The sequence below is a fragment of the Xenopus tropicalis genome, chromosome 3, assembly GCF_000004195.4.
Source record: "Xenopus tropicalis strain Nigerian chromosome 3, UCB_Xtro_10.0, whole genome shotgun sequence".
Classification (NCBI taxonomy): Eukaryota; Metazoa; Chordata; class Amphibia; order Anura; family Pipidae; genus Xenopus; species Xenopus tropicalis.
In genome coordinates this window covers 71,243,223-71,265,513 of record NC_030679.2, presented here as the reverse complement: position 1 = coordinate 71,265,513, position 22,291 = coordinate 71,243,223, and the positions used below count along the sequence as shown (strand labels likewise).

Here is a 22,291-nt window from a genome sequence, read left to right as displayed (position 1 = left end):
CAACAGGTGCTTATTATTCACGCCATTGCAAATACCTCTCTCTCTAGCAGGTGGCTGGTACTTACTCATTCTATTGCCTTAAATAATATTTAAACAGGAATATTCCCATTCTATATGCAACATTTTTGGCTGCTAGTGTTTCTTCTGGGTAGGCTGTAGCTCTTTGTTTACTGAGGGACCATGCGTTTGCTTTATGTTGCTCTCCAAGTTTCTGCTCCAGCACAAAGCAGGTCCTTCCTCTCTCACACAGAGAATCACTCTCATTACTTAGCAAGAAGTCTGCACCTTCGGCCAGAAGCAAGTGCCTGGGGGAGCAGCTGTAGTCGGTTGACTATTCGGATAAGCGCTACTATATTTTGACCCAAGAGCTCACATGTCTGCGTAGGGGAAACACAGGCGGGCGCGCTGGATAGAGAGAAGTGGCCAGGACATCCACCTGCTCTTTTGTTACGTAAACTTCCCGGCCCTTGTAGGTCCACAATATCCTCAGGGCCTCTAGATGCGCCTTCTTTTGCTTTCAAAATTGGAGTGCAAGTGCCCCCGCCCGGCGCCGGCTGATGACGCGCTGTCTCCTCCTTCTCCTGCCCTGGGCTTGAGACTCAGGCTGGCTGGCTGGCGTTGCGCACGGCGAGAGCGCGTTGGTTTGGTGGCTTCTCCATTGGCGCTTTGGTGTGAGCCATGTATCGGGGACTCTCTGCAGAGCTCGAGGTAACAAAAGCTAAGAGAAATAGGAATGACTGAGCCCCGCTTTGGAGTGATACCCATCTCTTTCTCTCTTTGCTGCCAGCTACCTGCGCCTGATGCGCATCAGCGCGCTCGCAGTGTCTGGCCCTGTACTTTAGTAGGGAACAAGTAGGGACCACTCTTGTCTCTACCCAGCCTCTCTCCTTGGGTAAGGACTACACGGGCAAGCTGCCGTCCCATCATCTGCTTCCGCCTAACCCCGAAATTGGTTCGTCGTCTGCCTGTAATGGCACGGGTTCCCTAATGGCTGTGCCAGCCTTTCCACCGTGGACAGCCCGTGTCAGCTGTTGTGCAGTTGGGAGCATTGTCCCGGGCACGCTGCTTGGCTCTCCTGTAACGCAGCAGGCACCTGTAGTGTGTTAGTAGCAGGGGAACGGGCTGGCAGTTTGGGTTGCTGTGTGCGCAAATGGCCAGGGGAGCGGGAGCGCATCGCCCCTAAGCGGGGTTGCTGCATCCAAAGCTCCTGCTGATGGATCAGTGCACACGTAGGCTTCAGGCAACCATTAGAGCTGCAACTGCTTTCTGTCCGTTCGTTGCTCCCCCTAGAAACCCAATATTAACTACTGTTTACTGAGGCACCAGTCCATTCCCTACTTGGAAAGAGTCCCAAGGGGCCAAATGGGCATATGAGTGTGGTCCTTACTCATAGCAAGAGCAGCAGCGTCCAAATACTACTATTCGTGTGACAGGTGCTGTATTCAGAGCACCATAGGGTGTAGTATATCCAGCTGCTAACCCTCTAGCTCAGTGGTTCTCAACCTTCCTAAAGCCGCAACCCTTTAATACAGTTCCGCATGTTGTGGTGACCCCCAACCATAGAATTATTCCCAAGACCATTGCAAATATGTGTTTTCCGATGGTCTAAGGCGACCCCTGTGAAAGGGTCGTTCGACCCCCAAAGGGGTCCCGACCCACAGGTTGAGAACCGCTGCTCTAGCTGCTGTTGAACTACATAACGAAGGGCATTGTAATTACAAATATCAGTGGTATGACCAAGTATAGAGAAACATAGGGCATTCATTTTTATTAAAATGTCTTGATTAGAGTTAATATGTGAGCATAATTAAACTGTAGGCCACAAAGATGGATTATTTGAACTAAATTTTCCCCTCAGTGTTTCTCTTGAAAATGGACAGAACAAAATCAGAGCTGTTTAGTGTCCAAATACACCATTTGGACCATATATAAATAAACTGGTAAACTTTTAGTCTGATATGCCTATTGCATACAGTGTTCCCTGTCTGTACTTCCCATCATTATAGCACCACCAATGTTTTAATGAACTAAAGTAGCACTGTCTTCATAGTTATTATACAGTATTGCCATCCCCAAACGGATCAAATGGTTCCTGCACCCTCTTATAAATAAACATATTACTGGAAACAAAATTTTGTTTGAAGCAGTGAAAATGGCTCTTCACAGTGAGGGCAGTCAAGTTGTGGAATACACTGCTACATTATATTGTGATGGCAATTCTATTAATGCCTTTTAAGAGTGAATTGGATAACTTTTTTGGTAAACGTAATATCTAAGACTGCTGTAATCTTAAGATCTACAGTTAGTATTAATGTGTATGTGAAAACATATATGTGTGTGTGTGTACTGGAGACTGTTTTTTTTCAAACCAAACTATTTACCTATGTTCTTTGCAAGCCACTGCAGCTCTGAGGAGCGATCTGACTGATCTAGCAGCACAATAAGATACATCTCAAATAAGTGGTAGGAAAGGCAATACATGTTTATAAATACACAGCGGTATGGGGTGCCTGCCTTATAGTTAAAAAAATTGATTGCACAGCACTTTTTGTATATTTGATTTTTAGGAGGCTTTACTCATTCTTTAAAGCATAAACCATCTAGCTACTATCTTTGACATTCCTATACTAGGCTATTTAGAATGTAAAGTAATCTCTTGGAAGTAATGTTCTAAACAAGTGCAGCAGGATGAAGGATCATTAATGCTGAAAGACAGCTGTTCTCCTACTTTCTAAGTGTAATATTTCTGGAAACTAGGTAATATAATTAACTAATGGCATTGCCCATTGATCCTGCCCTATATTAAATAGTATGACCTATTAGGACATCCCCCTGTTAAAACATAATGCTAATGTTTCAACATGAATACAAGTATGGGGTCTGTTATATGGAAAACATTATCCAGAAAGCTTTGAATTACTGGAGGGCCATCTTCCATATAGTCCATTATAAGCAAATAATTTTTAAATGTTTTCCTTTTTCTCTGTAAGAATAAAACAGTATTTTGTTCCTGATGCTTTGTAAGCTGCATTAATCCATACTGGTGACAAAACATAAAGGGTTTATTTAGTGATTAAATTATTTTTAGCAGACTTACAATATGGTGATCCAAATCATGAAAATATCTTTTATCCAGAAAACCCCCAGGTCCCAAATATTCCCCATAATAGATCCTGTTCCTGTATAGTTTTAGAATATAGGAAAGTAAGAATACTCTATGATTGGGAAACCCATTCTCCAGAAATCTCTAGAATACAGCAATACTATTTCCCACAGCGTCTGATTAAAACTTTTTTTTAATTATTGTATGATTTGTACCATAAAGCCACACTGATGGAAAACCAATTATACCTTGTACATTTATATTAAAGGAAAACTATACCCCCAAACAATGTAGATCTCTATAAAATACATTGCATAAACAAGCTCTTATGTAAAACCCTGCTTCATCTAAATAAACCATTTTCATAAAAATATACTTTTTTAGTTGTATGTCCTATTGGGTACTCCTAAATAGAAAATTGCCATTTTAAGAATTAAGGGCCGCCTCCTGGCGCACATACATGCTAGGCCACATCAGCCAATTAATGGACAGAGTCAATAATATATAAAAAAAACACAAATACAAAAGTATTGTAGAAATGATACCTATATTGGTTAATAATAAATACTTTTGTATTTGTGTTTTTTATTCATTATTTTTGCTACTGGCTAACACGGTACTACAGTTTTTGTTTTCTGTTTTTTGCTTCCACACTACTTACTGTTTCAGTCAAAGCTGCATTATTTCTGGTCATGTGATCTCTGAGCCCTTCACTAAATAGTGGATCCATAGTAAAAAAGGATGTAAAAGGGCAATATTTACTGATATATATAATACATGCTAATACAGGCACTCACGTATAATTCTGGAGCTAACGTGCCTGGGTGCAGTATAGCAGATATCACATAAACCATAAAGATAGATTCCGCACTCACAGGACTTAAAGTGGTAATTTATTGTGACGGTGAGCTAACGTTTCGGCTGTGTCCACAGCCTTTGTCAAAGTTACAGTGAGTGAAAACAACCCCCCTGAAAAACCCAAAGTGGTGGGAAAGCAGCAGTGACATCATCAGCTGAGACAAACTGCAAGCTAATTAAGTCAAAAACAGACAAAAACGAATGAGCATCAAAATAAAAAATAAACACGAATAGAAAGAGTAAGAGTGAGTATTGAGAGTGCTAAAATAGCGGGAGAGAGATATGTTTGAAAGGAAATAAGGGAGCGGGAGATCCTCCATAGCTGAACTGCGACTCACCGATTGGTGCCTATAAGTGTAGCCAAATTATTGCATGAAGAACAGGACTGCTATTGCATTGCGTAAGCACAGACCCGCAAAGGCATTAAATATAAAATCAGCATAAAACGCCGGGTTAGCAGCATCGGTGGCTCCGAACTGAATTAGTATTAGGTATGAGTACGGCATCGCTAGGCGAAGTTACCAGCAAAAGTAGCACGGCATCGCAATTAAATACGTTTACAAGTAGGCATCAGTAGCCGCAACTTATTTAATTGTGATGCGATATCTCTCTCCCGCTATTTTAGCGCTCTCAATACTCACTCTTACTCTTTCTATTCGTGTTTATTTTTTATAATTCTTTATTTTGATGCTCATTCGTTTTTGTCTGTTTTTGACTCTCACCTGATGATGTCACTGCTGCTTTCCCGCCACTTTGGGTTTTTCAGGGGGGTTGTTTTCACTCACTGTAACTTTGACAAAGGCTGAAACGTTAGTTCCACATCACAATAAATTACCACTTTTATTTAAGTCCTTTGAGTGCGGAATCTATATTTATGGTTTACTGATATATATTTATTCTGGTGGTATAGTTCTCCTTTAAGTATATGGCAAGGGGCTCCATATTTAAAAAAAAACTATTTGGAAAAGTGAAAGTACCAAGTATTTCTAGTTAAAAAAAAAATGTGCAGACAAATGTTCATATGATTTTAAGGATTTGGTCGGCCAGAGGCATGGATTCAGACAAATCCTGCTGAAAAAGGCAGAATCTTGGCCCAAACCCAAACAGAATGCTGGATCTGGTGCATCACTAATTTTTTTTTTTTATATTGGACCCTTTTACTTAATGTGAAGTGTAAAGTTTAATGTTCCCCTCTCTGGTGTTTCAAGCTGGCAGCTCAGTCATCCAGGTACAGACTTTGACCTGCTACCATTAGCTACATTAGTTAATACATATCTCAGCAGCATCTGTAGAATGTTAGCAATTATTGTATCTGTTATAACATTTGAGTTTAATGAAAATAAGCAAATAAGAATAGTTCTGTCAGATCTGTATTGATCTTAAACATATATAGTTCTAGTTTTATAGTATTTTAGACTGTTCTAGATTATGGCAGGGTCACACATAGTAAATGCCTGCACAGCAAAAAGTCTCTTAATGCAAAATGGCTTTTATTTAGCCAGCAGCAATATACAAAAAATAAAGGCAGTTTTTTTCCAAGAACAGCAAAAATAGCTTCCAACAGCAATAAGGGCTCTGGCACACGGGGAGATTAGTCACCCGTGACAAATCTCCATGTTCGCGGGCGACTAATCTCCCCGAGTTGCCATCCCACCGGCGACAATGTAAGTCGCCGGTGGGATGGCACACGCGGCGGCGCATTTTCGGCAAATCACCGAAAATGCCTCGCGAGGCAACTCCGCGATTTGCCGAAATCGCCTGTGCAGCGTGTGCCATCCCACCGGCGACTTACATTGCGACTAATCTCCCCGTGTGCCAGAGCCCTAAGACATCAGAAATAACAGTAACAGACGCGTTACAGACCTCAGACGAGGTAGGTGTGTATGGTCAGGTACATAGCCCTCTATGCATTGAGTTCTCAGTCCTTTCCCAATGTCTATTTTGAGACTGACCAGCCAGGGTTTTAAAGGAAAAAAAAATATTTTAAAGTAATTAAAATATGATGTACTGCTGCCTTGCATTTGTAAAACATGTATGTTTGCTACAGAAACGCTACTATAGTTCATATAAATAAGCTGTTGTGTAGCCATGGGGGCAGCCATTCATGCTGGTAAACAGGAGAAAAGGCACAGGTTACATAGCAGATAACAGATATGTTTTGTAGAATGCAGTGGTTATCTATACAACTGACCTGTTATCTGCTATGTAACTTGTGCCTTTTCTCCTTTTTTTCAGTTTGAATGGCTGCCCCCATGACAACTTTGTTTATATAAAATATAGTAGGGTTTCTAAAGCAAACTCACAAGTTTTACCAGTGCAGGGCAATAGAACATAATATATTAATTCCTTTTAGACTTTCATTTTTTTGTGTCCCTTTAAGGACTAATAATTAACCACCTGAGGCTAATCAGACTTAAGCTGGTCAGCCTGTAACACTTAGGGGCACATTTACTTATCCTATTGTATTTTCTGCAACTTTTTTGTACCTTGCGCAACTTTTTCGTCTTTTTTGTATTTTTAGCGCAACAAAATCGGATCGGATTTGCCGCTGTTTACAATCATTCCGAATTTTTCCCACTGACTTCCACTTTCAACTTAAACGTAAATGGAGTATTCTAATTATAACAACTCTGCCATCTGTCACTCAGCACAAACATTTTTCAATTAGTCCTTGTGCTCTTAAGAATCTAAACTTTTAAATTCAGTTAACTGCATTGCCTTCATTCAGTTTACCGCTTACAGGATCTTACAAGCCAGTATATTGAATAGCATTGGTTAATATCCCTTTAAAATTGTACCTTACCCCCGCATGTAGTATTCTTTTAGTTTGGGTTCCACATTTGTTTTACTGTGGCAGTGACGTTGATACAAGATTATTCCTTGTGAGCAATACCTTGGATGCTGTTTTCAGTGCCCCCAAACCAGGTAGTTTTTTTTTGAATTCCTGACTTGGTGGCAAGTTTTGGTTGAATAAAAACAAGATTTACTACCAAACAAAGCCTCCTATAAACTGATAGTGTGCATAGAGGCTACCTAATAGCAAATCTTAGCCCTTATCTGGCACCTCCATGAACTTTTATGATGCTTGTGTTGCTCCCCAAGTCTTTTTACATTTGACTGTGGCTCACGAGTAAGAAAGGTTGGGGGGTTGCTTGTTGCAATTAGATCCTTTTTTCTTTTTAATTCTTTTGGAGAAAATTAGCTTTTGGCTAATGTCCCATTAAGCGATTTAGTCGCCCGCGATAGATCTGTGCTACCACAGCTGACTTATCGCTCCAAAATGCCTTTCCACCAGCAACAAAGGCAGTCGCCGGTTGAAAGGCCTACGTAGGCATTGCTTCACTCCTGCAGGCTACTTCATGCGACTTAAGCTGGCCATACATCGTACGAAACCTCGTTTCGTACGATATTCGGTGCGTGTATGGCATGTCGGCGAGTCGACCCATATCGCAGGAAGCTGCTGATATCGGACAACTCGCCGATCGGCCAGGTTAGAAAATTTTGATCGGGCGCCATAGAAGGCTCCTGACCAAAATCTGCCGTCAGGGCTGAATCGGCAGAAGGAGGTAGAAATCCTATTGTTTCTACCTCCTTATCTGCTGTTTCAGCCCTGACGGTGTGTGGCGGATCTGACGATGTTTCGTGCGACCGATGGTCTGACCGTGTATGGCCAGCTTTAGAAAAACCAAAGCATTTCTTAGGCCTTTCCACTGGCAATTCCATTGTTGCCAGTGGAAAAGCATTTTGAAGAGATTAGTTGCCCTTGGTAGCAAGAGACCTATTGTGGCAACTACCGTCTGGGTGGAACATCAGCCTTATAGTTATGCTGTGATTTGTGCAAGGTGTGGGGAATTGAAATCCTACTACTAATCCATTACAGTTTTGATCTTGTATGAAAAGAGAGAACATCTACAGTGTAGGAAGGATGTGAAAAGTTGTTTGAGGGTGGCATACCCTATAGGGATATGGTATCCAATCAGGCTTTAAATATAGCCTTGAAGTACATAGGTCTAGGTACTGTACTTTAATTATGAAGTAAAGTAGACAGCATCAATAAAATGTTCCTAACTGAGGTAACCACCTCAGATCTGGTTAGTCCAGTCATGTATGTTGGTTGCCAGAATCTTAGAATACAGTGACAAGATTCTTATTGTAAGTGTATGTTAAGAAATAAATCTTATTTGAAATACCCCAGGTTCCAAGCATTCCAGATAATAGATCCCATACATGTAATTTAATATGGTATGAAAGTATGAATGTATGGGTCCTCAACATAGCATGATTTTTAAAACTGGAAGAACATAAAACTTTTAAATTGTTTAGAAAATAGCATGTTGTAAGAATATATTTTTAATAGGGACATATTGTGCAAAAAAACAAAAATGTACCACTGCATTATAACTTTTAAATACAGATGGAATGTGCTTAAAAAGAAACGTGTTTTGGCTGATTTATTGAAAGTTTTAATAAAAACCCTTCTAGTTCTGCCCTTCTGTTCCACTCCCTGCTGCTTTCTTTCCCATGCTGTGCAGTGGAGCCAGCAGCGCACTGCATTGTGTCATAGGAACCAATCAGCAGTTAGGCAGACCTGATAGGGAACGGAAGTATTTCTTGTGTGGCTGTAGGGCTGTGACTGTCTATCCCCCTCCTACTGAGCTTCTGGCAGGGAAGATAATGATGATTTTTAACCCAGAGGAAGACCAGCACCATAAAGTATTCAAACTAGATTAGGGGGCTTCTCATTTATGCTATATGTCTAATTTAAGATGATTTTAAAGCATTATTGTTAATTTATCAAACATTCTTCTGGAAAAAAATATTCTACTTCTTTGGAAATGGCATCCACATTTCTATGAAATTGTCTGTGAAATTCAATATTTTGAGTTTTTACAGTTAGTAATATATAATTAATATATAATTTTTCATTATGCGCTTTTAGTATTTGCTACCAAGTAACTATGTAAATCTTACTTGGCAACTGATATGATATTATTCATGTTTGGCATATAATGTAGTATTGAAGCTAATACACATACATTAGGTCATGTGTCGAAAAAATACCAGTTTAGTAAAAGTTATGGTGTGCTAATGATAGCACAATTTCACCTTTCTTATTCAAAAAGCAATTCTAGCTTTGGGTTAGTCCAAAGGAATCAAAAAATATATACCAGATCACTAAGTGATACATATGAAGTTTGCCTAATGTGGGAAGTCATACATTTACACTATTAAATTGAGCTTTGCAAGATGCCTTGTATTGTGCTGTTATTTTTTTTTCTCTGGCTGCCATAATTTTTGTGTTTACAGATATTCTGACTCCTTTGTTTCAGCCGGGTCATACTGTTATAAGAATATGCTTCTGCAGAAAATAGTTTTCCCTGCATCTATATGCAATTTCATGGAGAAAGGGTTTTGGTGTAGAAATTGTTGCTGTTTTTCTGCTTAAACCAAAAACTGTGTCTGGAAAGCTGAAAACTTTAAATAGAAAATTACAGAAACCAGGAACAAAAACTAAAAGCACAACAATCAGACAATTTGCAAAGATTAAAGGACATGTAAACTCTAAAATCACTTACGGCGCCTATGTGTAGAGGACTCTCTCCCAACCAAACTGCATCACTATTGCTTCCCAGAACTGATTTCATTACCAGCGCTGCTGCATTTACACTGACCAAATGAAGACATTCTCATGGTGGCCATTTTCCCTTGATGTTATTATAGCAGCACATCCTCTTCCAAATGCACGTGTGCAAATTGTCCCCCTTTCTGACCTCTCCATATAGTTATTTTTCAATGCAATTTATCATTTATGTGCAGATATGCAGATATTTAAAGACTGCAAAGAGGCTTTTTAATGATTAGATTTATTGTTTGGGAGTTTAGATGTCCTTTAATATGGTGGTGAAAAAAATGCCAGATACAATTTAAGCATCTGAAATCCAGTAGGCCTGTTAAACATTTGTGTGGTTCACTCACACCTACATTCCTAGATGCGGTGAGACCTATTTATCAAAATCTGAATTTGTGAATTTTTTAAAATTGAATAAACTCTAACATTTACCAAACTAAAATGTGTGGTTATTAATTAAAAACTAGAATATAAATAACTTGATCAAATTAAACCTTGAAAAAAAACTCGAATGCAGCAAATTTGTTATTTTCAATGGTCTACAAACTCTCAGAAAAGTTAGAAATACTCTAATTTAAAAAAAATCACTTACATTTGCTAAAGTTTTGCATTGGGGTTTAATAAATATTGAACATTTTTGCCTCAGCAAAAATTTGAATGTTTATAAATCAGTCCATTAGAGAATGTAATGTTTGACATTAATTTTATATATGTGGGATCACAATTTGTGAAACTGAGAACTTTTTTTGTGTTACGTTACACTGTGGTGGTTACATGCCTTTGCTCGTCTATATTGATCAGTTGTTATTAAATGTGGTAAAATTGTTAAAGCCTTTTAAACATAGAAAAAATTTCGAGAATTTACCTTCGCTGATACCTTGCAAGAAAAGAACAGTTTGAGCCAAAAGCAGTAACTTTTTCTTTTCTTGGTGTTTACACAAAATATACTTTTATCTTACAGTCTGACGCATCAGCTTTAGTATTACTGGCTTTACCTTAAATTAAACCATGGAAAAAAATTACAATACACTTCGGAAGACACACTTTTTGCGCAGTAAGGTATTCTCCGAATTTATCCCTTGTGAATTGCATCCCTGCATGTTCCTGTTCAAAAAGCATGAGTTGTTAAAGTTGATTTTTGTGTGTATTATTATTATAAGTCAAGTACTCTCTTAAAATGTGTGTCTTTGTTTTTAACAGAACAAAAATGAAATGGATTCTGAAGATGTTCGGTGGTCTGCTCAAAAGGTATCCTTAAGGGACAAGTATTGTCAGACTGACCATCACCATCATGGATGCTGTGAAACAGGTATATAAATAATCTCATATGTATGTATATCTTTATTTATAAAGCGCTACTTATGTACGCAGTGCTGTACTGCACTGCTTGTGTATTGAAGTTGTATTTATTAAACCTTTTTTACAAGATGAATGTACGTCTAGTCATTAAAAGGGATAGAAATTATTTTCTATTGCGTTAGCAATAGAATATAAATGAAATCTCGTTAATATTAGTCTTGGGACTCTCAATCACAGCAAGCAGGCAGGTGCCATTTTGTCAACACTGTTATTTAGACAAGCTTTGCATCATCCGAAAATGTTGTTTATGTGCCAGAATGGGGGTCCATACCTATGCAAAGGCTAAATAGTTATAGGCAGTGAGTAGAGAAGAGGTATTTGAGGGGTGAAGTGACATCTAGGAAGTATAGAAATGAAAGTAAAAGAGTTATTGCAATGCCTGAGCCATAGAGGTTGGGAATGCAATACAGGAATGACAGCTAATATATTTAAATACCTTATAACAAGAATGGATGTTTCAATTAAAAAAAATACAATTTGGGTTTCATGTTTGATTTACAATACAGCTTTTTATGCCAGGGTGACAAGTTCACTTTAAAGCAGTAGTGCACTCCTAAAAACACCTTTTTAAAAAAACAAATTAAATAAATTGTACTTCTACTAAAATTACATTCTGCCTATTATTTTAATTAAAATAAAATCCATATTTTACCTTATTTTCCTGCTATTCTAACTAATTAGAACTAATTGGAAAGTTGGGTTGTTTTCACTGAACTCCCCCACTTTATATACAGGGCAATTTGTTCAGCGCTCCCTATCTACCTTTTAACTCCATGATTCCCTAAGTAGCAGCCTTTGATCAGCTTTTGATCAGAAGCTTCTCATTTAACTGGTAATTATTTTTATCAGCCCCTTTTGTGCGCTGGGGGATCAGGGATTGAGAGAAAGTACTAAAGTAAAACTGGTTTTATTTACTTGTTTAGTTCCAGCAATAACAAAAATTATAGATCTTTGTTTCAGTGTGGGTATTTAGAACATTTCTGGAAGTTTTTTAAATGGTAATATGAAAACTAAAATCAACTGAAAAGTATATTTTATATAGTGCAGACATATTACACAGTGCTTTACAAACATCAAACAGCTCTGAACTGATAGCGATTAAAAGACAGCAGTGCTAACAATGCAAACAACACAACCCATTTCCAGTACCAATAATTTTCCTGAGCCTGGGGTGGTTGTTCACAAATGTGGGGTAAAGTAAAATTTTGATATGCTTGCATTGTTAATGTCACTGCACTGGTCAATATTAAACAAAATATTAAAATAAAAAATTTGGCGTTATTGTGCAAAATAATACTACTCCACTTAAACTGCAGTTTATGGCTAACCTAAATGCTGCTGTAGGCTGTGTGGATATTTCAAAGTAAAAAAGCAAGTAGATGTGTATGACAAATATGTTTAAAGGAATGGTTGCACATTATAAATGATATAGATTTACCCGCCAGGTAATCTGCAGATTTTGTAACAGCTTACTCTATTTTACTTTACACCATCTTTAAGATTTTCATCTTAGGTCAGTAAATAATTATCTTTCGGATTGATTGAACCTGATAAAACAGTTCTTGGGCCCTTACACAGAGACATTTTATTAATGCATTTAATAGACGTTAAAGGTTCAGATTTACACAAAAAAATACACAACCTTAATGGCACTGCTGTGTAAAAAAAAATTCTGTCTGTGCGTATTGATTTGTAGATTGTGTAAAATTTCTGCATAAAAACCAGCAGCCACTTGAAAGTGCTGTGCGAATATTATTTTGTCCGCTTTTACATTTTTTATGCAGTTTTTATGCATACTTTAAATACATTTTTACAATTAGTGGCTTACACAAGGTCTGAAGTGGTGTAAAATAATGTCATAAAATAAGGTGATTGGACAGTGTAAAAGAAAATATATTTATACATATATTTTATACCACTTTCTACACTGGTTTTCTGGTGTAAATAATTTTACATGGTTTGATAAATAGTTCCCTTAAAAGCATGAGCCAGTGCAATTTTATTCTGACTGGTTACCACTCTAATCTGTATTTTAAAACAGATGGATTTAACCATGTTTTTAAATGCAACTTTCTGCATTGTTGAGTGCATTCCACAAAATATATGTACTTGTGTAAATTAATGCATATATGTATGCATTTTGAGGCATACAGCATTTATTTCAACAGCATGTTTAAACACCCATTTAACATCACTAAGGTGTTAAAATCGCACTTTGCTTTTAACACCTTAGTGACAGGATCAAAATAAATATTACAGGGATGCATAACTGGTTACTACTGCAAGCACATATAAACAGATTTGTTGAAAATAAAAGAAAGGCAAGTACAAAGTTTCAAAACTCACTTTTAGGCAAACAATTGGCTGTTGCTGTTTGTTTTACATTAATTACTGAAACATCAGGTATGAAAAAGGAACTTTCAGTTTTAATTTTATGAGTATTCTGTGTATTTGCACTTTACAAAATTATATTGGTATTACTTACTTTGTTCTGAACATGCATTTTGACATTTTGCAGAGAATTTTCCCAAGCAGGAACATGAAAGATAGCAGTGTTTAAGTACAGTTTAGCTGAGCAGTTTAGAAGAATATTAAACCGGAAATGATTACTGTGCAGTCCTGGGGACAGGTGGTTTCCTGTTTTTCTTTGTGTGTATATTTCTGAATTGACATTAAGCATTTGAGATTGTTAGATTAGAGATTGTAACTCTTTCGGTTGCTGGATTTCTACCTTTATCCCAGCTAAAGTGATTGAATATTGAAAATCAGTATGTGCACTTTTTATCATATATACAATGCAGGAGCATATTTATCAAAGATTTATTTACTTATGCAGCCACGTGTTAGGATTTATTATATATAATCCCTGTGGCAGGAAGGTTAGGACATGTCCCTTGGACCAATTCGGCAGCTAATCGGCCCGTGTATGGGCAGAAACGAGCGGCCTGGCCGTACGATATCTGGCCTGAAATTGGCCAGATATCGATCGGCCAGGTTAGAAAATCCAGTCGGATCGGGGACCGCATCGGCTCGTTGATGCGGTCCCCGAACCGACTGCCCATGGCCGCAAATGTAATCTGATCGTTTGGCCCCAGGGCGGATCTTACAGTGTATGGGGGACCTTTAGGATATAGTATATAGAATTTATGTAGCTAGATAACACTGGGAGAGAACCTTTCTGAGAGCTAATTATTGAACTAAGCAAAGAGACAGGCTGAATGATAACAGATAACAGGGGAGATCCAAGGCAAGCGCCATACGCAATGAGGATGTACTGAATCCAAGCCTTTTTCAGGTCACACACATTTAAAGGGATTCTGTCATGATATAGTCTTTATTACTATTACTTTATTAGGTGTGTGAAAAGGAAGCTGAATCAAATTAAAATGAACATACTGATTAAAAGAAAAAGGTAGCAAATAAATGGTATAGCTTTTCATGAGATGTTGTGGGTATATATTAATAAATACATTGGTATTGTTATGCATAGAAGAGATACAAAAAACGTATTAAAGACGTAATCAATGATCAAATAACTCTGTAATAAATTTAAGATTTTGTGTTTCTATTATTGCAGCCATAACATTGGAGCCTGGAGACCCACCTCTATTACAACAGCCCGTGCAGACTTCTAGATCTGGTATCCTGCAAATTATTGAATGTTTTCGATCTGGTATGAAACACATTTTCAATACTCATATACCATATCAGTGCACTTGCTTAATTTGTATTGTAGTGTGTTTATCAAATAAGCAAACTATCTGTTCCCTAACTGTAACTTCTTTTGTAAATATATCAGTAAAAAAATAGAAAATTACAATTTTATTTTATTGAATACAGAAAATGGTGGCATCTCAGCATTTTTTCAATAAATTTGGTTTTGTATAAAATAATGAAACATTGTAACATACTTGACTTTAAAAAAAAAAAAAACAATGGATAGCTGTTTTTCTGTATATGAGAAGGGAAGGTGCCTGAAAAAAATGAGCTTATTTTAAAAGAATACTGCCACTTTTTAAGGTTGTATAACTAAATATAGTTTATTCTACCTTCTTACTGCCATAGCATTTTAGCTATCTGTTAAAATACTTTATTTTGTTCATGATGGTGTTCCATTAAGGGAAAGGCTGTAAGTTAAGGTACAAGATAGGTGTCTGAGGCTACACCTTGGCTGTGAATAGTGCTTGACAATCATAATTTATTTATATAGTAGTAGCAAGTAACACTTGAAGGAGGTAAAGAAAACATTATGCATTTGAAGTGATTTAGCACTAAATATTAATATTTTCATCAGGTACAAAGCAGCTAAAACACATGTTATTAAAAGAAGTGGATACCATATTTGAGTGCAAATCATGCCGCAGCCTCTTCAGGGGACTTCCAAACCTAATCACCCATAAACAGTTCTACTGCTTATCTAAACTGCACATGGAAGAATGTAAGTTCTTTTCAAATGCATTTGACTGTTTCAGTCTTAAATTGCTTTTACCAAATCACTGGACATGATTTTTTTGTAGTGGTTTTGAATTCAGTATAGAGTTTTTCTTCATGATGAAAATGGTGGAAAAACTGGAATCTCGAAAATTATGCTATTGGTCTTAAAAAAAAAAAAGAATATCGGGTTTAATGGAGATTTTTCATTCTTTATTAAATTTAAAATATAAACATTGGATTTAAAATGAAGCTTGTCCATGCAATGCCTTTCACAGACAAAAGTAATTCTGAGGTGTATTTATTGGGAATGGTTAGATATATGTCTTGGTAAGGCAGAAGTACGATATAGAGCTTTGTTTCATATGAAGGAGGTTTCACACATTTTAATCATCTTTGTAGTATTTTTGTAGTATAAATCCCCAGTTCTCCTGTTCCTAAGAAAATTACATATGCAGTTTGAAAATTAGTTGTTTTTATGATAAGCTTAGGCATAAAAAGCCATATCTAGATTAATGTATTATATTCAGGGAAGCTGTATAGGTGTTTCAAGTACATTACTGGGGTTGTGTATTAGAGAATGCAGTACTGTCCCAAAATCTTTGCTCAGTAAATTTACATTAATGTTGTCTTCTTTGACCTGAGTTTGCCTTTCCCTAGTTTAGAATACTTCACAGTTGTAAATGTGTTCAATTAAATGGAAGAAAAATCAGATACAAATGTACATATTAATGACAAAAGGGCATATTTACAAAAAAAAGAGAGTACATGTATTGCATGAATTATATGGGGACCTGAAATATGGCAGTGCCATTTTACTTAACAGACAATTCTTTATTTCTAAGTATTTAGTGTTTAAATAACAGTTACTTGATATTAACTAAGCCAACATTACATGTTTTGTTACAAGCATACAAAAAAGAGTGGGATTGATCAATGCACATTCCCTGGTCCCCTGTTTCATAAGTAATTGGTCTTAAGTAAATTGGTTGCTAGCGCTTGTATTTACAAAACACAGGGGTTTTTAGTTACAAAATTATGATCATAAGATTGGTAAGCCACCATACCACGTCAAGGTAAACCCCATATGGTGGTCCTATCTATACTTTGTTGCCTATGGGAAAGGTGATCACCCATAGATGTGATCAGCTACATCTGTCATTGCACTTCAAGTAAAACTAAGCCATCTGTTACACTGAAAAGTGTTCCTGTATGTGAACTTACCATAAACACACGCAGTTGGCAAAGAAGTTCAAAGGTGCCATTTTCTCCCATTAAGGATTCTCTTCTGTCGGTTCTGCAACACCAAGCCTGCAGGATCAAGTGCAGTTGAAGCTAGGTCCAGGGATCCACTTTAGCTATGCAAACTCCTGTATTGCCAAGTAACAGAAGAGGATCCAACCTTAAAAAACATGGCACCTGTGAACTCCACTGTTCAACTCGCCATATTCATGGCAGGTTCACTCATAGGAGACACGATGGTGTAATAAATGTTGTAAGGAGGGAGCTTGGGGGGCAATGGAGGCCCTTGGAGGGGGGTTGAGGTTTGGGTAGTGTTTAGTTCTACTTTAAACTTTAAAGCATAGCTACAATAAAGCTAGTCACACACAGCAGAGTATGAACACTGGTCAATTTTCTGAAGAATATTGGTTGTTTAGAACTTTGGTACAAAGGGCATTTTGACAACTGGACTTTCAGAGCCACTAACTTATTTTTCATTTTTTCATAAATATTATTTTTAGGTCCATCCACTGAAAATGATAAACCAGGTCAAGAAATGAAAGATCTCCTGGAGACGATTTACCCAAAAGCAGATAAATCTGAATTAGTAATACAGCTTGAACCAATTCAGACAAATAAAAATGCTGTTTTTCAGTACGTTACAACAGCTGCGGAAATCAGCACGGTTAACCACAGTCCACCAGATCCTGATCCTGGTGAGGTTCAAGTGACGGAAACAGTACCTTCAACAACAATTTCAGCTCCGCAAACAGAAATGAATGAACAACCCCCTTCAGATAATAGCAAAAAGGAACCCAGTTCCAGTATTTCGGTGGAAAGCCCAGTACAGACCATCAGTTTTGTTCCAAAGCCCATCAAAACAGTCAGCAGCAGTCATCCATTTTCTTGTCGTGTTTGCAAGAAAGCTTTCACCTGCAGGCGAAGTATTAGACGACATATTAAAAAGGTACACAGAAAAAAGCTAGAGGATATAAAGAAATTTATTGAAGTACAACGAATTCCAAAACTATCAAAAGGACGTAAAAGAGTTCACACAACATCAAGCAATAGCTGTCACGTGTGCCATAAATCTTTTGCGACAAAAGCCAATGTTAGAAGACATATTGATGAAGTACACAAAGGAATGAGACGAGATTCCAGCATTCCCGAAGTAACTGCAAAGCCTGGGAAAACCTCGGCTTCTGAAATTTCGTCTCCTAAAAAAACGGTGAAGAGTTTGCCTCGTGGGCAAAAGCCTTCTGGCAAATCTGATTTTAGTTTAAGTTCATGCAAATGCCCATACTGTAAGAGACGATACACTTCACGTTACCTACTAAAAAAGCATATTCACATAGTACACAAGGCAATGGTTTCTGGGAAAGATTGTAAACAAGCTAAAGAACGAAATCATGCTGCTAATGCAGATGTTAAAGTGAAAACTGAAAGCTTAAACACTGTAGAACCTTCAACAATAACTGTTTCTAATTCGTCTAATAGTGAATTAAAGGGAGCTCATTCTGCAAATGAAAAAAAGAGCATACCTGCAGCACAAAAAAGTAAAGCAAAATCCGATGCAGAGTCTCCCAAGGCTAGTCCAGGTGACAAGAAGAAATTCAAGAAGCCCAAACTTTCAGCTGGCTTTGACTTCAAGCAGCTTTACTGTAAACTTTGTAAAAGACAGTTCACATCAAAACAGAATCTTACAAAGCATATTGAATTGCATACAGATGGCAACAACATTTATGTTAAGTTTCACAGATGTCCTCTTTGTAGCTATGAAACCCGTAGGAAACGTGATGTCATTAGACACATTACTGTTGTGCATAAAAAGTCACAACGGGCTCTTGTGAAAATAACTGCAAATTTGGAAAGTAGGGCAATAAAAAAACCTATTGAAACCATTCTAGATAAGGTTATGAAAAAAGCTCCACAAAAAGAAAAATCAAAACAACTCACTTTAAAACAAGATGGAATTTCTCCATCTCCTAATAAAAAACACAATGCGGGAGAAGCAAGCATTGAAGTAAAAGTGACCAAAAGTTTTTCACTGCTTAAATGTAATAAATGTGGCAAAGCATTTGCAAAAAAAGCAGATCTGGACCAGCATAAAAAAGATCACAAAGCAAATAGCTCATCCATGGACTCCAAAGCCAAAACCAAAGGAAGAAGTACAAGGTCTAAAACACTGATATGAGGAAAGCTTTATCCTTTCTACATGATTTCTAATTTTTCAACTGAAGGCTTATCTTGGTTTTATTCCATTGATAGTGCAGGGTTTTTGAGTGAATATAACTACATGCACTAAAATGAACATGCAGAGTGTTGTATGTCTTTGGCTTGAATTGTATTGCTCTGATTCATGTTCTCTCCTGCATGCTGCTGAACAAAGCAGTGCACTTACAAGATATGTTATACGTATTGTAGAGAATGATACTACTACATCTTTTCCGTTGGGTTGTTGTATTATAAAAAATTAGCTTTTCACTGTTTGAGTGAAACAAATGAAGGATAATTGTAAGTACACTTTGCTTCACTTATAGAATGAAATGAAATAAATAACCTACTAGCATTGAATACTTCTACAAAATAGCTGCCAACTATCATTAAATATTTATTTTCTGATGCTAGGGGATAAAAAGGTAGTCAAAAGAGATACTTTGCTTAGAGTTATTGCTTTGCCACAATCTAAGCAACATTAGCAATTTTTTTTAATTTGAAGAATCTATATGGGCTGATTAAATGAAAGTCTACTTCTCTCACTATAGAAATTATACGATTCTCCAATTTACTTTATGCTGTTGTTTGCCCAAAAGAACTCGTAATCTATTGGTTTTGTTTTTAGAACACAGTTCATGAAGGTAAGTTGTACCACGCTGGTTCAGTGGAGTTTTCAAGAGCAATATCAAGCAGTGTAAAATGGCTTGGCAAGCTGCCTTTCCCCATTCAAGCATTTGATTTTAATGCTTCTGAGTAGAAAAGCAGACAGTCAAAAAACTGCATTCTATATACCTATTATTAATATATTACCTGCAAGTGGCAAATATATATTTTTATTCCTAAAAAAATCTTTTGTGCTTAAAGTATTTTACCACTTGCCTTATTAAGTGCAAGTGGTAAACATATCCATATAGTAAATAAATAAGTATATGAGACTGCCTTGGGAATATTCCTGCTTGCAATTTTTGGTACAAAACATATAAGGATTATCCCTGCAAATAAACAGCAAAATAAAATTATGCAGGTGACTGTCTTATAATTAATCTATACTTTGCCAAAACAAGACTAGTTGTCTTGATAAAAGTTTTACCCCCATATGTAATAAAAAGCATTAATTTTACCCAGAAGCACTAACCCATAGCAACCAATAATATGTTTGCTTTTAAACAGGTGATCAGTAAATACTTCCTGGTGGTTGCTATGGGTTACTGCTTCTGGGCAAATTCAGTGCCTTTTATTGCTTAACCCAGTTAGAGTTCTTAATGCTGCTAAGGATGCTTTATTTCCCTTTACTGTGAAACTGATTAAATTTGCTTTATGTTTTTAAGGGATTTTTTTTTCTTATTTTGTAACTTGTATTGGGTCAGAGCAACTTGATCCACTATTAAGAATTATGTTTGTAATTTTTCACTCATTTAAGAGTGCATGTATTTGGAGTTTGTGCTCTTCCTGAAGTCTTTCTGTCACTGACCTAATCTATATGATTTATTTAGCCTTGTTTGTAGGGACATCAATGGAGTTGATTTGCGTTAATAGAGTATATGCACTTCAGGAGGCAAATACTAAAACTACTTAGCAATAGAAGGGAAATTAAGCCAAGTTACCACTTAAACAATTGTCACATAGATATCATCTAAAATTTCTCTAATGTTGTAAAAACTTACATTAAATATATTTGTTCTTCTGAGACTTTTTTTTTTCAGTCTGTTACTTAGTATAGATTTAAGTTATTAGTTATGTATTTAATACTTTAATAGTTTAGAGTTTTGGAGGTCCCTGTGATTACAAAACACAGTTTTGAATTTAAAAGGATACTAAAGAAAAAAAAATCAAAAACTGGTCTGCTTTGGAATGAAGCCCACATGTTCTGTGCAGCTGCAGTTAGTAACATCATACATTATATGTGAAACACCAGCAGCAGATCAGTTGATCACCAAAGCAGTTGCATGCAGTGTAACCTTTGCATATTTATTATTTTTTGGAACTCAATGTTTTGGGGTCATTCCCCTTCATAAAGCTGTGTTGGCTCGATAAATGAGCGTGCCCCGAAACATTGCTTTTCAAAAAAAAAAAAAAAAAATGGTTTACCCTGCATGCTACTGTTCTCTTGTGCTGGTGTTTTGCTTATGTTGTCACTAAATTAGGAGGTGGCTGGCCCTCCAGCACCAAGCTTAAAGGGACTGAAAACACATAAAAACACCTTTTATTAAAAAAAAAAAGGGCTCAATAAATAGAACTTGTGTTAAAATCGCTTTTTGCCTAGTCATTTAATTTGTGCCTTTATAACACTAATTAGAAATTTGATGAATGTCCCATCCCCTTTCCTATTATAAACAGGGCAATTTGTTCAGAGCTCCTTATCTGCTCATTATCAGAGAGCTTCTCTGTTGACTGGGTAGTTTAGTTTTATCAGATAGTTCTTCACTCATCAGAACCAGAAAGAGACAGGAAGTGCTAAAGTGAAACTGGTTTCATTATCTCCTTTACTGCCAGAAATAACAAAATTTAAAACAATTGGTAAACGTTATGCTCAGCACATGCCCTATTCATTGAGTTCATGTTGAAATGGGGTGTATGCTATCCCTTTAGTTCTTTATAGATATTTTGGGTGTGCTGGTAATTTCCATTATAGGATACAGCTACAACTAGTGTCATAGTTTGACATCTGTAGTTGTCCATATTCAATGCCACCTTTACAACAGTAATAGAGTAACCCTGCTCACTGCACTCGCCATGTCTAAACCACTCATTCCATAGCTTCATTTATTGTAGAGGGCAGGGCAAGGATGGCAAGTAAGCAAGCTGCTCTGTCACTACAGTCTACAGACAAATGAACAAGTGCTATATTGTGAGCCTGACTACGGATATTTATTAACCTGTTAGAGTTCAATAATACTCTTTTTCTGTCATATTGCAACACACAGATACTTTTTCTTTTCCTGTAAGGTAGGTTCAGAAAATGTTCTAATTCAGTATATTTGTACGAAACTTGCATACTGTTTTCAGTTTGAGTAGAAAAATAATTTGTTTTTGTGCTTTTTTGTGAAAATGTATAACAGACTTTTGTTTTAATATTTTTCAAATAGATTTAATATTATCAGATCTAAATACACTTCTGTGATCTGAATGTAATGAAAAAAGTAATAGTTTTGTGATGGCACATGCCCTTTTTGGATAACTGTATTACTTTTACTGGAAATAAAAACTGGAATTTTTCAACTAGTTTATTAAATTCATTTTATGAAATGAATATTTATTGCATATTATTTTACATTCATTCCAGATATAGCCTCCCCCGGGAAGCATAAAGGGGTTTAAAGGACATTATTATTATAATTTAGAAATGAATAGAAGGAACCATGTACCCACTGTTTTTGAAAGGGTTTACAAAAATGCTGCCAAATCTAGCGTTAACCCATGGACTGCAGGAATATTTAAACACCTTATGAACAGTACAGGCTTTTATTTACAAG

General features: G+C 36.7%; 1 protein-coding gene across 3 annotated transcripts; it reads left to right on the top strand.

Moving 5' to 3' along the window:
* The first annotated feature begins 301 nt into the window (after nucleotides 1-301).
* On the top strand, nucleotides 302-22,043 carry znf800 (zinc finger protein 800). Of its 3 annotated transcripts, NM_001127423.1 has the most exon segments (6): nucleotides 638-708; nucleotides 10,552-10,649; nucleotides 10,791-10,899; nucleotides 14,527-14,622; nucleotides 15,244-15,387; nucleotides 17,123-20,507. In NM_001127423.1, coding segments are annotated over 5 exon segments (2,073 nt in total). In that variant the 5' UTR covers nucleotides 638-708; nucleotides 10,552-10,598; the 3' UTR covers nucleotides 18,796-20,507.
* Nucleotides 22,044-22,291: the final 248 nt, after the last annotated feature.